Source organism: Trachypithecus francoisi, unplaced genomic scaffold, assembly GCF_009764315.1.
Source record: "Trachypithecus francoisi isolate TF-2019V2 unplaced genomic scaffold, Tfra_2.0 Contig01579, whole genome shotgun sequence".
Taxonomy (NCBI): Eukaryota; Metazoa; Chordata; class Mammalia; order Primates; family Cercopithecidae; genus Trachypithecus; species Trachypithecus francoisi.
Window position 1 is genome coordinate 9,526,783 of NW_022681442.1, and position 15,592 is coordinate 9,542,374.

Below are 15,592 nucleotides of genomic sequence, written 5' to 3' on the forward strand. Positions count from 1 at the left end.
TCTATTTATCCCTAATTTATGTTATTTGGATTTTTGGAAGACATCCAATTTTTGAAGGTTAATTTGAATGATTTTGCCTAGTTTAGTGTAGTTTCAGTGATACCTAGTTTTGTTCTCCATATTTCTTGGTGTGTATTCCTTGCTCCTTACAAATGGTATGTGCTGGAAGTTTTTCTGCAGGAAGCTAGTGCTTGGAGGACTTGGATGTTCCCAAGAAGGTCTAACAAGAAGGGGACAGGTTTTTACTTCAGCATTACTGGGTCTTCCTTATGGTGACTGCTTCTCTCTGTTTATGGAATCTCTCCATGACCAGATGACTTAATTCTGTAGAGTATCCAGGGGCTGTGAAGAGACATGGGAGAAAGAAACGATTGGGAATATTCATGTACTCATTGATGAATTACTCCCATTCACAAATGAATGGATGCATTTATTCATTGAATTCACGAGTAGTTGAATGCATGTAGATATTTAAGTAGCAAATATTTGAGTCTCTGCTTTGTGCCAGGCGTTATTTTGGACTGGAGATGTAGCATAGGGAACAAGATAAAGTTTTTGCCCTCAGGGAGACTATGTGCTAGAGAGGAAGATAAATAATAAATATGCAATATAGTGCCAGAGTAATTAATGTGTGCTAGATACGTGAAGGGATAGAGTGAGGGACGGTGTGGTGGAAGATGAGAATAGATAAGGATATCAGGAAGAGGCTCAGGTAAGGGAAGCTCTTCGACAGACACCTCTCTAGAGAGCATGCACTTTGCATAGCTGAGGGAAGTACATTTCAGGTAGATGGGAGAGTACCTGATGTTTTCAAAAAACATCCGGGACCCTGACGAGGCAGGAGCACAAGTCATGGTGGCATCTGTCTTCTTGATGATTTCTGTTGCTTGTGAAAGTTTTTTTAAAAAAATCCCTACCTATGCTTTTTGCCATTTGTTAGCTGAATTTTTCAGTGTTGTAAAATTGTGTATTTTGTTGTAGACTTACTCTTTTCTTGTTACCTAAGCAACTATTTGTCACCTTATTTTAGTGTTATTTTAGTTAAGCTGAGACTCTTCTTGTTGGTATCTGGATTTTATTGCTTTCTTGTTGAGTTCTGATTAATGGTGTTGTTAAGTCCTTGGTGTAATGAAGGGGAACCATAGATTGGAAAAGGTTTTGAGGTTCTGATGGTAATGTAACAATTTTGGATCTCAGTATGTAAAAGAGGTGGACTAGATAATTGCTAAGATATATCTTAGCTGTCAAATTGTGTGCTTTCACTGATTTTAGGAAAAATCCCCAGGTGGAACGGTACAGTTTTTCTTCTTTTTATTTCATTTTTTAAAATTAATTTTTAAGTTTATAGTGTAGTAAAGTGCATAAATCTTAGGTGTATAGCTTGTTGATTTTTTTTTTTTTTTTTTTGAGGCACAGTCTCGCTCTGTTGCCCAGGCTGGAGCACAGTGGCATGATCTCAGCTCACTGCAACCTCTGCCTCCTGAGTTCTCGTACTTCAGCCTCCCAGGAAGCTGGGATTCCAGGCATGTACTACCATGCCCAGCTAATTTTTGTATTTTTAGTGGACACGGGATTTTGCCGTGTTGACCAGGCTGGTCTCGAACTCCTGGCCTCAAGCAGTCTGCCTGCCTTGGCCTCCCAAAGTGCTGGGATTACGGGTATGAGCCAACACGCCTGGCCAAATTTTTACTTAAGTATATGCTCTTATAGTCACTGCTCAGATTAAGGGAGAACACTTTCAGCTTTCATGCTAGAAGGCTCCCTCATGGCCCTTCCCAGTCAGTATTTTCCTACCCAGAGGTTAACTACCCTTCTATCACTGTAGATTAATTCTGCCTGTCCTTTAGCTTCATATAAATTTATCATACAGCATACACTCTCCTGTCTTACTTAACATTCTGTGTGAAGTCCATGTGGCATGTAGCAGCAGTTTTCTTTCAGTGCTATATAGTATTGCATTGTGTGGATACAGCATTATTTATTAATCTATTATTGCTGGGCATATGTGTTGTTGACAGCTTTTGCCTGTTATGAATAAAGTTGCCGTGAACATTCTTGTACGTATCTTCTGATGGACATAACACTAATTTGTCTTAGATATATACCTGGGAGTTACACTGCTCAGCCATGGGGTAAACATCTTCAGCATTTATAGAAATGTGGCCAGTTTTCCAGAGTGCTTGTACCATATAAACATGCTGGTTGTCCCACATCCTCATCAATATCAGCATTGCTTGATGCTTTAGTTTTAGCCTTTCTGATGGGTGGATGGTAGTATTGGGGTTTTAATTTGCTATTTGCTGATGTCTAAATAGGGAACTTTTTATGTATTTATTGGCCATTTGAATACGTTCTGTTTTGTTAAGTCTTTAAGAGTTTGCCCCCCTACCTTTTTAAAGTTGGGTTCTTGTGTTTTTTCCTTATTGACTGAGACAGTTCTCTGTACTCTCTGATATGAGTCTTTTGAGATATATATATATATTTTACTAAATATCTTTTCCCAACCTGGAAATAACTATACCCCATACCTAGGAAAATATTATTTTGGAAGAATCTAATATTGAAAGCCTTTGAGTTTTGGTACATTTCTCAACACTCAGCTTGCAGATCAAGAATGTCAGCAACTGATTTAAAGATTTCTCTTGTATAAAATTTCGGCCTCAGTGTTTACTTTCAAAAACTAGAAGGTGTTTTTTCTCTTAAACGTACTTGTAAAATTATTTCCATACTTCTTATGAGATGTTTTAGTATTTTGTGCTGGTATTTATTTAATGCAATTAACACACAGGCCTTAGGTCATTAGGGTCCTATGGCAAATTATCTTCCTGTTAGAGGAGCAAAGGATTCTGAAATCAGCACAGAACGCCACCAGCACCAGAGTCTTTCTTTGGTGGGTGTTCTGTTTGATGACTTTGCCAAGAACCTGTTCTTCTTTGTGTTTTTATATGAACTGTGTTGTGGTGATTTTGTTTGCTGCTGATAATGTTGAAAAGCAACACAATTTTTAAAGATTCCATTCTTTTTGAGTATAGCTCTTTAAATAAGATAAAGAATTGTTATACTCTTATCTGGATTTTATAGATTCATATTGCAAACTTAACAGCTTAATTTTAGAAACAAACTAGGCTTGAAGGTAGTAAATAAATGACATTTTAACAAGTTTATATGGCTATCATTGGTGTTAATAAATATAGAGCCACCGTTTCTACTATTTATAAAATATATAATGATTATTATAGTGGACATAAGAGGTAGATATTAGTGAATAACATAACTACAACCCAAATCCCTGTTGCTGTTAGAAATTAGGGAGAAAGCTGCAAAAAATAGTAAAAGGATATTTATTGAAGTAGCTCATTAATTAGGATATGTGTTAGCAAACTTTGAAATCAACATTTAGAGCAAAACATTTATAACTAGCTCTCTATATTAGTGTTTTATGGGCTTTTGTGATTCTGGGCAGATACTAGAATTTTTCAAGAGCCATTTTATTATAGTACATCTGTGGCATTGCTTTGAGCATTTGCCCATGATATCACCAGGAATATTATTGGGTAGGGACCAGAACTCTTAAACGGGGGGAAAAGAGGGTGAATAATTCATTGATAGTTAGTTTGGATTTTTTGCCATTTTTGAGAGCGCCACACTGAGTGTTTTCAGTGAGCAATTCTAGTAAGTAGAGATTGAGGAAAACAAGTTAGAGCTGGTAGGGACCAGTGTTGCCTAAAATGAGCTTTGTGGAAAATGGATTCTGTGGAATGTTAATAGATATTATATGAGATTAAAAACAAAAATCTCTAGGCATGTAACTTTGGGAAGCACTTGACTGAGGCTGAAGTAGAAGAGTTTTTTGTTCTATAAATACAGGAATGTGCAGAGCCTTTAATATATCAGTGTAGCCTCCAATTCACTAAGGTAAGGAGGAAGGGAAGGTGAGGCCGATACATCGTAAGAGCATTTCCCAAACTTACGTGACCATGGAATCGGTTTTTAGAGAGTGTCTTAGGAGCCTGCCATACCACAGGATACCACCTGGGGAAGGTGGGTTGGCTGAAATCCTTTTACACATCAAAAACCAAGGCCCGGCTGGGCACGGTGTCTCACGCCTGTAATCCCAGCACTTTGGGAAGCTGAGGTGGGTGGATCACCTGAGGTCAGGAGTTCGTGATCAGCCTGGCCAACATGGTGAAACCCCGTCTCTATTAAAAATACAAAAATTAGCCGGGTGTGGTGGCAGGCGCCTGTGATCCCAGCTACTCGGGAGGCTGAGGCAGGAGAATTGCTTGAACCTGAGAGGTGGAAGTTGCAGTGAGCCGAGGTCACGCCATTGCACTCCAGCCCGGGGGACAAGAATGAGACTTCGTCTCAAAAACAGCAACAACAAAAAACAAACAAACCCCAACCCCAAGGCCTAAATAACTCAAGTGGGTAGACCTAGTAAGATTCTAATCCTCGGGCAAAAAAGGAGATGTAATGCTTCAGAAGACAAAGGTTTAACTATGTTAGAGTGTAAATAAGATTTTTGTTGTCTTTTTTTTTCTGAGATGGAGTCTCGCTCTGTCGCCCAGGCTGGAGTGCAGTGGCTCGATCTCGACTCACTGCAAGCTCCACCTTCTGGGTTCACTCCATTTTCCTGCCTCAGCCTTCCGAGTAGCTGGGACTACAGGCACCACGCCTGGCTAATTTTTTGTATTTTTTAGTAGAGATGGGGTTTCACTGTGTTAGCCAAGATGGTCTTGATCTCCTGACCTCATGCGGCCTCCCTTGGCCTCCCCAAGTACTGGGATTACAGGCGTGAGCCACCGCGCCTGGCCTTGTTGTCATCTTTTAAGATGTTTTGAAGCTTAATGTCTAAGGTGCCGAGTGTAATCAGAAGAGGTAGCACAAACAGCCCTTTCAGGTACATTGCTTACAACTGGGACAGAGAATAGCTATAAAAAACGAATTTAGGGAATTACCTGAATCTGCCCTTTTTACTCCCCACTAATAGGTTAAATAAGATCTTCTCAAACCTTAGTTTCTACTCCTTGTTAAATACAGATTTAATTCTCATTCTTTTTTTTTTTTGAGATGGAGTCTCGCTCTGTCACCCAGGCTGGAGTGCTGTGGCCGGATCGCAGCTCACTGCAAGCTCCGCCTCCCGGGTTCACGCCATTCTCCTGCCTCAGCCTCCCGAGTAGCTGGGACTACAGGCGCCCGCCACCTCGCCCGGCTAGTTTTTTGTAGTTTTTTTAGTCGAGCCTGGGTTTCACCGTGTTAGCCAGGATGGTCTCGATCTCCTGACCTCGTGATCCGCCCGTCTCGGCCTCCCAAAGTGCTGGGATTACAGGCTTGAGCCACCGCGCCCGGCCAATTCTGAGTCTTTTGGTGACTTTTTAAATGGGCACTAGCTGTGTCTTTTGGCTGCTTTGAAGGTTTTCTTTGCAATGAAATGTGAAATAATAAAACTTTTTTCTTTTGTGCAGTCAAATTAATTTCTTAGCATTGTAGATTTATCAGAGACATTCTTGACATAAAACCTAGTTTTGCACTGCCTTAGAACTACCAGTTATTTATAGTGTAAATGTGTGCCAGTAATTGAACAGGGATGGGAAGGGAGTCTAAAATGTTATTTACGTTAACATAATTTAGAGTCGTAACTGAGTTAAGGCTTCCAAATTCCTAATAGAAGAACTTAGTATTTTATATTGAGGTGTAATTTAGATTGATAATTGCAAAATTTTTAAATAAAGGTTTTATTAGATTATAACCCAAAATAATCAGCCCTGTCCCCTGATAAATTATAGTACAGTAGGTGGAAGTAGAGTACAATAAGTGAAAGGCCCAGGAAATACAACTGGAAGTATATATTGTTAGTGTGAAGAAATTTTGGATAATTGATATGACTAGTTATAAGATTTGGAATTTCACTTTGGCAAATAGAGACGCACCTCAGTGGTGTTCCTTGGGTTAGAAAAAAACTGTGATTTGTCTTTTGTAAAATTTGCCTTTTAGTGTTGAGTGTTTCCTTTTTCTTTAAAAGATAGGAATTTAACCATGGTTACTTATTAAACAGATAAGGCATTTCAGGAACAAAGTGGCTTGAATTATCTGTTGAATAGTTTATATTACAAAGAGAAAATAATTATTATTTTTCTGGGACCTTTTTTTTTTTTTTTAACTCACCAAAAAGGAAGTCATTAGATCCAAATTGCTAGGATCTTTTGACAAAATTAGCAGCGTATTTTCTTTGGTCCTTATTCCCACCAATCCTGTACTTAGAAAAAGAACTTACTGATTGTAACTAATGGGAGATCTAACTACAATTTTGTGCACTTGGAAAATGGTTTAGAAAATGTTGGTAAGCATTTAGTGCTTCTTTGGAGGGAATGAGAAAGGATTATGTCGTGAGTCAAGCTACGGATGATGAATAGAACAGTGGTACCAGGCTTGGTAAGTGGGAATACGTCAAGAAAAGCAAGGTCAGTAAGAAGCTGTGGAGTATGAGCGCTGTCTGTGTGTATCCTTTTTCTTTTTAGAGGCCTACAGGATTTCAAAAATGATACTGATGGCTTTTATGCCTGGATTCTAAATATAGGCCATAATTCTTACATTTTTAAAAAAAATTCAAGACCTGACAGAATAATTGGCATTTAGAATTTTTATACATTTTATCAAGTGAATCAAATTAATAGTGTTACTAATATTGTTACGAACAGGAATCTTAGCTGTTAAGTTTAAAAAGCCAAATATGCAAGTTATTCCTTTATTCAACTATGTTCAATCAAGAGACTTCCTAAAAGTAATCTTTAAAAGTGGGTACATAGGGAGATAAAGAATATGGCTATGTTAACCTCTGATTGTTATTAGAATGATAAAATTGTATGCCCATCTGTAGAATCAGATATTTTGTAAAACATATTATATTTTTTATTTTTTCAATATTATGCCTAAATATTTTGAAAAGGATCTTTCTCTTAACTACTAACTTTACCCATTATTTATTATTAAGTAGTCCTATTAATATAGTCATATCAGACAAGTGATATTAATGTGTCCTACCATCTGTGTGCGGCCATAGTCTTTTTTTTTTTTTTAATAGACTTTACTTTTTAGTAGTTTTAGGTTCATAGCAAAGTTGAGCCACAGTCCTTTTTAATACTGATCAGACATCATGATAGTGATTGTTAAGGAATCTATTTCTACTTTCAATTGCAGTGTATATAGAAAATGTATTTTGCAGTCTCATTTTTTATAATTGTTTTTTCAAAGTATTACCATTTCTACTGAATATAATATGTACTGTTTCATTATGAAAGAATTTACTAAGTAATGTTTTTTCAAAGTATTACCATTTCTACTGAATGTAATATGTACAGTTTCATTATGAAAGAATTTACTAAGTAATTAACTGAAGTGAAACATGAAAAATGGGTTTTACTGATGCACTAATAGAGAGATGGCATTTTTGAAATCTTTTTCATGTCATGGGAATAGGAGTGTTAATGTGTGTCTTGTGATTTGTTATTCTGTTTTTACTGCTTTAGGTTTGAAAACTTTTACTTATGTATTTCACATTTTGGCGGCTTCAAGCAGGGTGAGAATTTTTTAGGTCTGTTTTGAAAAAGCTGTGACACAAATGTTGGACACATGCCAAAAATGTGTATAAATTGTTGGAGCTTCAAGGAGACATTAGTTTTTGTAGACAGCATTTATATGCTTGTCTTCATTGTTATTTAAAGTAACTTCCATCCTAATTAATGCATCAATTACTACTGAACATGACTTGCTTATAAATTCAAAAGTATGTGTATGACGTTAACATTCACTTTTGGGGAAAAGCGTAGAACCCTTCAGTATCAAATTTCTGATTTTAAAATCAAAATTTACCATGCCTCATTTTTCTCCACTGTTAAAACTGGCTAGGCTTTGAACTGGCACTTTTTATTCTTGGGAGGAAGGGTAGAGATTGTCTCAGGTTGGGCTACAATGAAAGAATCCAAGACCACAAAGCTTGCATTTTAAATTTCAATAAAATTAATTGCTTCATGTCAGCATTAAGAAATCTTAAAATTTTGGTATACTTTGCACTTTCAGAAAGTTACCTTAAGAGTTAATGTAATCAAACTGCATATTGATACTAAGAAAAACTTACTGTTTGCGTTTTGTTTTTTTTTCTTTTCTCTCTTTTTTTTTTTTTCCTTCCTACTGAAGCGTTTACATTTTGATATACTGTCAACTAGGGCCTAAATGATACTATTTAATTGAATGGCTTTGGTATGCATTAGTGATATTCTAAGAATATATTTAGTGTTTTTGGTGGGAGTGTGTGGTTTCTTTTTAAAACTTTGTTATAGAAAACCTTAAACATTTACAAAGTAGGTAGAATCAGGTGATGAACCCTAATCTCTTGTCCTCACTTATTTAATATCATGTCTAGTTGTTTTATTTGTTTTTTATTTTTGGGACGGAGTCTCGCCCTTGTTGCCCAGGCTGGAGTGCAGTGGCGCGATCTTGGCTCACTGCAACCTCCACCTACCAGGTTCTAGCAATTCTCCCGCCTCAGCCTCCCAAGTAGCTGGAATTATAGGCGCCTGCTACCACACACAGCTAATTTTTGTATTTTTAGCAGAGACAGGGTTTCACCATGTTGGCCAGGCTCGTGTCGAACTCCTGACCTTCCTCAGGTGATCCACCCGCCTTGGCCTCCCAAAGTGCTGGGATTACAGGCATATACCACCCAGCTAGTCTTTTTATTTTATACTACTACATTTTACTTTTCTCCCTACTTCTCCAATGATCATGAAGGGAATCCCAGATATCTTATAATTTCATTGATAAATATTTCAATGTGTAACTCTAAAAGAGAATACAAGTTATTTGTATTCCCTGTGAGTACTAGCTTTGTTGTGGAGAGGAAGTTCATGAGTGCTTGGAAACAGGCCTGTCATTGTGTTTTATTGTAGTTAATTTGCATTTAGAAAGATCAAGAGTGTGTATTATTTGGGTGTTATTACAGTAAATCTCAAAGGATTTGAAATGTTGAATCTGTAAATAACATCTCTGAAAACATTATGAATTACCATCATGTGTATGCATGAAGTTATGTGACAGTCCTCATTTCAGAGGTATCCTACAATTTGCTTTGTCATTTGTTTCTGTCCCCCTCTATAATCTGTTTGTTTAAATGCTGATCATATAGCATTTAGTTTCAGGTGATATTCTATATTCCTCTATGTGTGTCATAAAAAGAAAGAGAAAGGTGAGAGAGAAGGGAGAAAGGGAGAGAGGAGGAGGGAAGGAAGGAAGGGGATATGGGACTGAGAAAAGAGAAAGATCAGAGCAGGGTAAAGACCACAGATGAAATGCCAGATTGTGGAGCTAAAACCTCACCTTCTCATTCTCACTCACCTGACCTCTCTCTTGGTCTTTCCTCTCCCCTTTTCTTGGTCTCCTCATTGGTTATATCTTCTTCTCTTGGCATTTATTGAACTTTGCCTGTCGAATTTAGGGTCAGGAAGATTGCTGATTTTTTTCCTTAAAAGGTGTTTTTGTTATGTAGGAGTTGTGAGATAAAATTTAAACAAACTATTTTAGGGCTGATTTGTTGTGCTTTATGTGCTTTTATACAGAGTTTTAAGAATGTTTATTGAAAGGAATTCAAGTAGTCAGGTGCCTCCTGCGGACTAGGTTGAACCTTTCTATTCTCTGGATGAATTTTATGGACACATGAATTTTCTATAATCTTTGGGTTCACTTTAAGTGGATTTACTAGAAAATTGTATAGTAATTTTTTCTTTTTCTCTGTGTTTGTTTTTGCTGTCTGTTTACTGGATGAAATGGATTCTGTTCAAATTTGACTCTGCAGTTCACAAGATTCCTTTGCAGTTCACCCTTGGAGGTAAGAGTTACTCACTGACCTTAATATTAGAATTGGTAATTGAACACCATATTGACATCTTTCATTAGGCATTTATTTGACAATTTAGGAGTGCTCATTTTGGTGTGACACATATATTCTTCAATAACAGTAATGGAGTGAGTTACTGCAGGCTTTTTTTTTTTGGATAAAAGTTTCTAGAAGTTATATCAGTAGCAGTTCACCTTCATGACAGGTTATTGCCTCTTTTTAAGTATATTTTCTTTCTCAATAAGTAGAGAGAAATCAGTCCTTTATTTTAAAGAGCCTTGTTGTATCGTCATTACTCCTGTTTATTTAACAGCAGCCTTATATTCTATAAATTGCCATGGTATTAAAAGAAAGCTGGAAAAATCAGAGGCAAAGGCTGTCTTCAAGGAAGTTTCAGTTAGAGACAGCACTTTAAAATCCATGAGTTGACAAGAGAAGAGCAAAATTATTGAGCTGCTATTATAACAAGGCAATATTCTGGGTTCTTCATTCACTTTTTCATTTAATCCTCATCATGGTTTTCAATGTAAAACTGAGAATCCAGTGATAAAATTGTGAGATAAAGAAAAAACTATTAGATATTTGGAGAACTAGATATCATTATGAGCTGCAATTGCAGAAAAACTTGTAGATGATCACCGAGACTTGGAAAAGAAAGTAGAGAAAGGGTGGAAGCAGAGTTATGTGAAGAGGTAGTGGGACTTAGAACCAAAACCAGGTAAGAGCTTGCCTTCACTTACTAACCATATGACATTGGGTAAATCATAACTGCCCTGAGCCTCATTTTTCTTATCTTTTAAATGCAAATAATAATTCCTACCTCTCAGATGAGGTGATGGAAATGGGAGCAGTTATAAACTATGCTAGTTACATCATGGCACTATTTTGTGTTCTCCTCTTAGGCTTCGGCTCCACGCGATGAGACTCTGTTCCTTGCCTTGCACTTGTCCTTCCCTTTGTGCCTATTGTTTATTTCATTTTATGCTTTTCCCATTCCCAACTTGTTCAAATCATATTCCTCTTTAGGGTTTAGCCTCAATACCGTGTCCTTTCTGAGACCATTTCTGCTTTTATAACGTTTTGTTTATTTGATTATTGAGACTATTACTGCTGATAATGTGGTGTGGCCCACAGTGGCACATTGAAAACGTGTGGTAGCCAGCTTGAGTGGTCACCAGGAGAAATGGACCAGACCGGTGGGGGTAGTCCCATCCAGGCTTGGTCACATTGTCTAAGTATCCAGGATCAACGGGGAAGCAGAATGGTATAGTGGAAAGAGCCTAGGCTTTGAAATGAGAGAGGCCTGAGTAGCCCACGGGCAAGTCATTGACTCCTGAGCCCTTTTTCCTGATCTAAAAACGGAGATAATAATACTTACAGGGATATTAAAATTAAATGAGATGATCTGTGGCAAACACTGAGCACAGTGTCTGGCAGATAGAATTTTAATTAAGAGTTAGGTGTAAAGCGAAAACCAAATCATAAAAAAGTTGAAGACAATGTAAGTTTTATAGCCTGCTCTATAGTTATGGAAGCACTTTCTCACTTCAAAAGCAATGGAAAGTATCAAAAAACAAAGAGTGAAAAAATTAATTTGATTATGTAAAGACTCATAATTTTGTACGTGAAAACAAATGTAGCTAAAAGGTAACTTGGGTAAAGTATGATGAAAAGGTTATACTTAATGTAATGATCTTTTAGAAGCAATATGAATTTCTTTTTCATAAAATTTGGTTGGATTTTTATCAGGTAATTGATAAGATAAAATACAAATGGTAATAAATGTGTTTTAATTGTTTAATCCTATTAATAGTAAAAGAAATGCAGTTTAAAATGACAGTGATCTACAATTTTTTTTTAACCTATCAAGATATCTTATTTTTTAAGTGAATGCTTGACAAGATATAATGAGATGGGATGTTTATAAACTTCATCCTTTCTAGGAAGCAGCTTGGTCACATACACTAAAAGCTTTATATACATTCATACCTGTGGTGGAGTAATTGCATTCCAAGAATCACTGTCAGAGAGTTCATCAAAGATGGGGACAAAACTTGCATAAAAATATGTATGACAGCATTATTTATAACGGTAAAAAACTGTAAACAATCTAAATGTACAACAGGAACAGGTCAAATAAATGATGACACAGCCATATGATAGACCACCCTACAACCATTAAAATGGAGATTATGAATAAGTGTTCATGAGTATATATTGATGAATAACACATATAAAATACATTTGATATATTGAGAGGTAAAAGCATGATGCAAAATTATACATGCAGATCTCAGTTTGAAAACAATTTAAGTGCACAGAAAAGTAGAAAGGAGATGCACAAAATGTTAACAACTACAAAGTGTTGTTTTATCCTCTACTCTTCCAGTAAAGGGCCCACAGTAGGTAGAGGTGCATTGGTAGCTTTTTGGTAATGCTTCTTGTAATCAGTGTTTGACAGATATACATCAGGGGAGTCTCTTTGATTTGATGTGGAAACAGCATCTAACCTTGGAAAAAAGGGGCTGGCAGGAACTTAGATGAGATAATGTTGATAATGTGTAATGCTGTGCTCTCATTTTAGCAAAAGCTTAGAGGAATGAACAGGAATAAGGGTATTTAGCAGAAGGCAGTTAGGCTGGGTTGGCTTTCCTATACAGGGACCAATAAGGAGGCTTGAGCTTGATGTCCACTTTACTGGGGCAAGTAGCAATTTAAGGCTGTTACTCACCAATGGCAAAGATGCTTCTCAGTAAATCTTAACAGTTGACGTCTCTCAAATGTAAGCTCTTTGAGAGAGGACCCTGTTTTTCTTGTTTTCTTGTTTCCATTCTTAGTATAAGTAGAACACAGTAGGCACTGAGTCAATAAGTATTTGTTGAATGAGTGAATGAACAAATGAATGAATGAATTTTGTGGGACTGAGACTGAGAGTAGCAGTCTTTCATCTATAATTTGGCAGGACTCAGCTGAAAGTAGACAAGTTCCAATATTTACATTTTAATACGGTTAACAGTCTGTCTTCCAGTTAGATTGTAGCTACTTCAGATTGAGAGCTTTGTCCTTTGTAATCTTTGGATGCTCTCAGTTATAGATAGGTCCTGGAGTGTACCTAGAGTACACTAGCTGCAACTAGAGTATATAAAGTGTATATAAATAAATAAATAAATATATATATATATTTTGATACAGAGTCTCGCTCTGTCACCCAGGCCAGAGTGCAGTGGCACAATCTCAGCACATTGCAGCCTCTGCCTTCCATTTGAAGCAATTCTCCTGCCTGAGCCCCCCAAGTAACTGGGATTACAGGCATCTGCCACCATGCCCGGCTAGTTTTTGTATTTTTAGTAGAGACGGGTTTCACCATATTGGCCAGGCTGGTCTTGAACTCCTGACCTCAAGTGATCCACCTGCCTCATCCTCCCAAAGTACTAGGATTAAAAGTATGAGCCACTGTGCCCGGCCACAAATATATACTTTTAAATTACATATTGCTACTCTTGTTAAGTATTGGGAATATATGTGTGAAAGCTTCAATCTTTGGTGAAAAGTAGAAGGGAAAGCATCCAGAGTTTAATGATAGTTTCTGTCTGCTTTCATCACTTAATGATCTGGAGTGGTATTTACCTTGGTTAATTATCTTTTTTATTACTGGGTTTGTAACATTGGAGAGGAAGAAACATCAAAATTAAGATGACCAATGTAAGTCTCCTTTCTTGATGGGAAATACTTTGCGGGTTTTCTGTTGGTATTTTTCTAGTTTGCAGTTCCACAGGGGCCACTTGAGCGCTTAAGTTAGTGGCAGCTACCCTTAAGTCTTCAGCAGCAGCACTAAGCCGGGGGCTGCTGTTGCTTTGCCACCACATAGCGCCTGAGAGCCAAAGCAAAGGCAAGGCAGGAGAGTGTTGGGAGTCTCTGAATGTTTAATTTTGCCATTAAGCTTATGACTTAGCTGGAGAAGGAAAATTACAAATATGGTCTATACCCAGCACCTTCTTTAATTTTGAATAGAAGTCAAATTATTCTGGCAGAGATAGTAAAATACATGAGAGTTGCAGTTGAAAACAAAGCTGACTTTAAACTTCACTTTCTCCACAACGACGACTATGAGTGAACCATGTCCCTTTGTTGTAAGTCCTAAACAGTTAACTGCCTCATGAATCTAATGAAATTGTCAGGTTATAGTAATTACATCAGTAATTTGATATGTTGTCATTTGAATGGACCATATGTGGAGAGTCAGTTACTTCCCTCTGTGGGGCTGACCCTTTTACATTCCTGTAAGCTGAAGACTAATAGAGCTCATTAAGCTTTATGGGAAAAGAGCTTTTATCACCTCGTCAAGTCAGGCAACATATTTCCATTAGATCCCTAATTTCGGGTGGCTCTGTAGCTGCTGATATGTACTCCCCTGCTAGGCTTACACCGGACCCTGGCCTTAACAGACATTTTTATTGACATTTCTAAGTCTGAATTACATTTTGTGTGGCACTACTTACAGATGTCTTCAATTAAATGTAGGTAAATAAAAGGGATTATATATCAGAGCCCGAAAGATTCTTGAATTTCTCTTCTGAGTCAAACTTTGCCAGCCAGTCCAGTAGGGCGCAGTCTCATTGTCACTTTCGTAGGTAGAGAGCTATAGGAGAGGCATTTATAACAAAAGTTAAACCAGGTGTGAATGTAGGTCACCTAGGTTTCTCTTCAGGTGTGTCCTTCTGTTCCTTCATTTCAACATTTTCTGTAGTAATAGGATAATAGCTTACTGATAAGTTAGCACCTCTAGTGTAGGTACTGTGCTTTCCACTCTCCTTATTTTAATTCTTACAGAATTTCATTGAGGTAGATATTCCCAATTTTCTTAGGAAGAAAACTGAACCCAGAGAGGTAGACTAGGTAGGTGCTCAATATCACAGCTACTAGTATGTGACAGTAATCACAAGATAGGAAGGAAGTAGAATGTGGTTAAGATTCTAACATTACATGAAGTGATATGATAGTATTTGAAAGAAGACAGTGATTAGTTAGGGAGTATTTTTTTTTTTTTTTTTTTTTTTGAGGCGGAGTCTTGCTCTGTCGCCGGACTGGAGTGCAGTGGCCGGATCTCAGCTCACTGCAAGCTCCGCTTCCTGGGTTTACGCCATTCTCCTGCCTCAGCCTCCCTAGTAGCTGGGACTACAGGCGCCCGCCACCTCGCCCGGCTAGTTTTTTTTGTATTTTTAGTAGAGACGGGGTTTCACCGTGTTAGCCAGGATGGTCTCGATCTCCTGACCTCGTGATCCGCCCGTCTCGGCCTCCCAAAGTGCTGGGATTACAGGCTTGAGCCACCGCGCCCGGCCTGTTAGGGAGTATTTAGTAAGCCCCAGAGCAGGGTTTCTCAACCTTGGTACTGTCAGCATCTTGGGCTGGATAATTCTTTGCTGTGAGGAGCTGCGCTGCACGTGATGGGAAGCTTAGCCTCTCTGGCTTCTGCTCACTAGATGCCAGTAGGACCAACCCCCCTGAGTTGCAACAAAATGTCTCCAGACTTCGCTAAGTGTCCCTAGGGGGACAAAATAGCTCCCTGTTGAAAACTATATCCCTAGAAAAGCCTTAAAAAAAAAAAAGTACAAAGAGGTATTGTTAATAAGCCAATTTAATGATACAATGTTTTCAGTCTAACAAAAGATGAGAAAAAGGAAACAAAAAACATGTGGGACAGAT

At 37.7% G+C, this 15,592-nt stretch overlaps 1 protein-coding gene across 13 annotated transcripts in view; it reads left to right on the forward strand.

Moving 5' to 3' along the window:
- The window catches only part of ATE1 (arginyltransferase 1), a 185,806-nt gene that overhangs the window by 52,532 nt on the left and 117,682 nt on the right, over window positions 1–15,592 (forward strand). For 12 of the 13 annotated variants that reach the window (XM_033180735.1, XM_033180751.1, XM_033180760.1 and 9 more), the window contains one exon: window positions 9,848–9,880. The exons of the other annotated variant lie outside the window; for it this stretch is intronic. In XM_033180735.1, coding sequence (XP_033036626.1) covers window positions 9,848–9,880 — 33 coding nt within the window. The remainder of the gene's footprint in view (window positions 1–9,847; window positions 9,881–15,592) is intronic. 13 annotated transcript variants of the gene reach the window in all.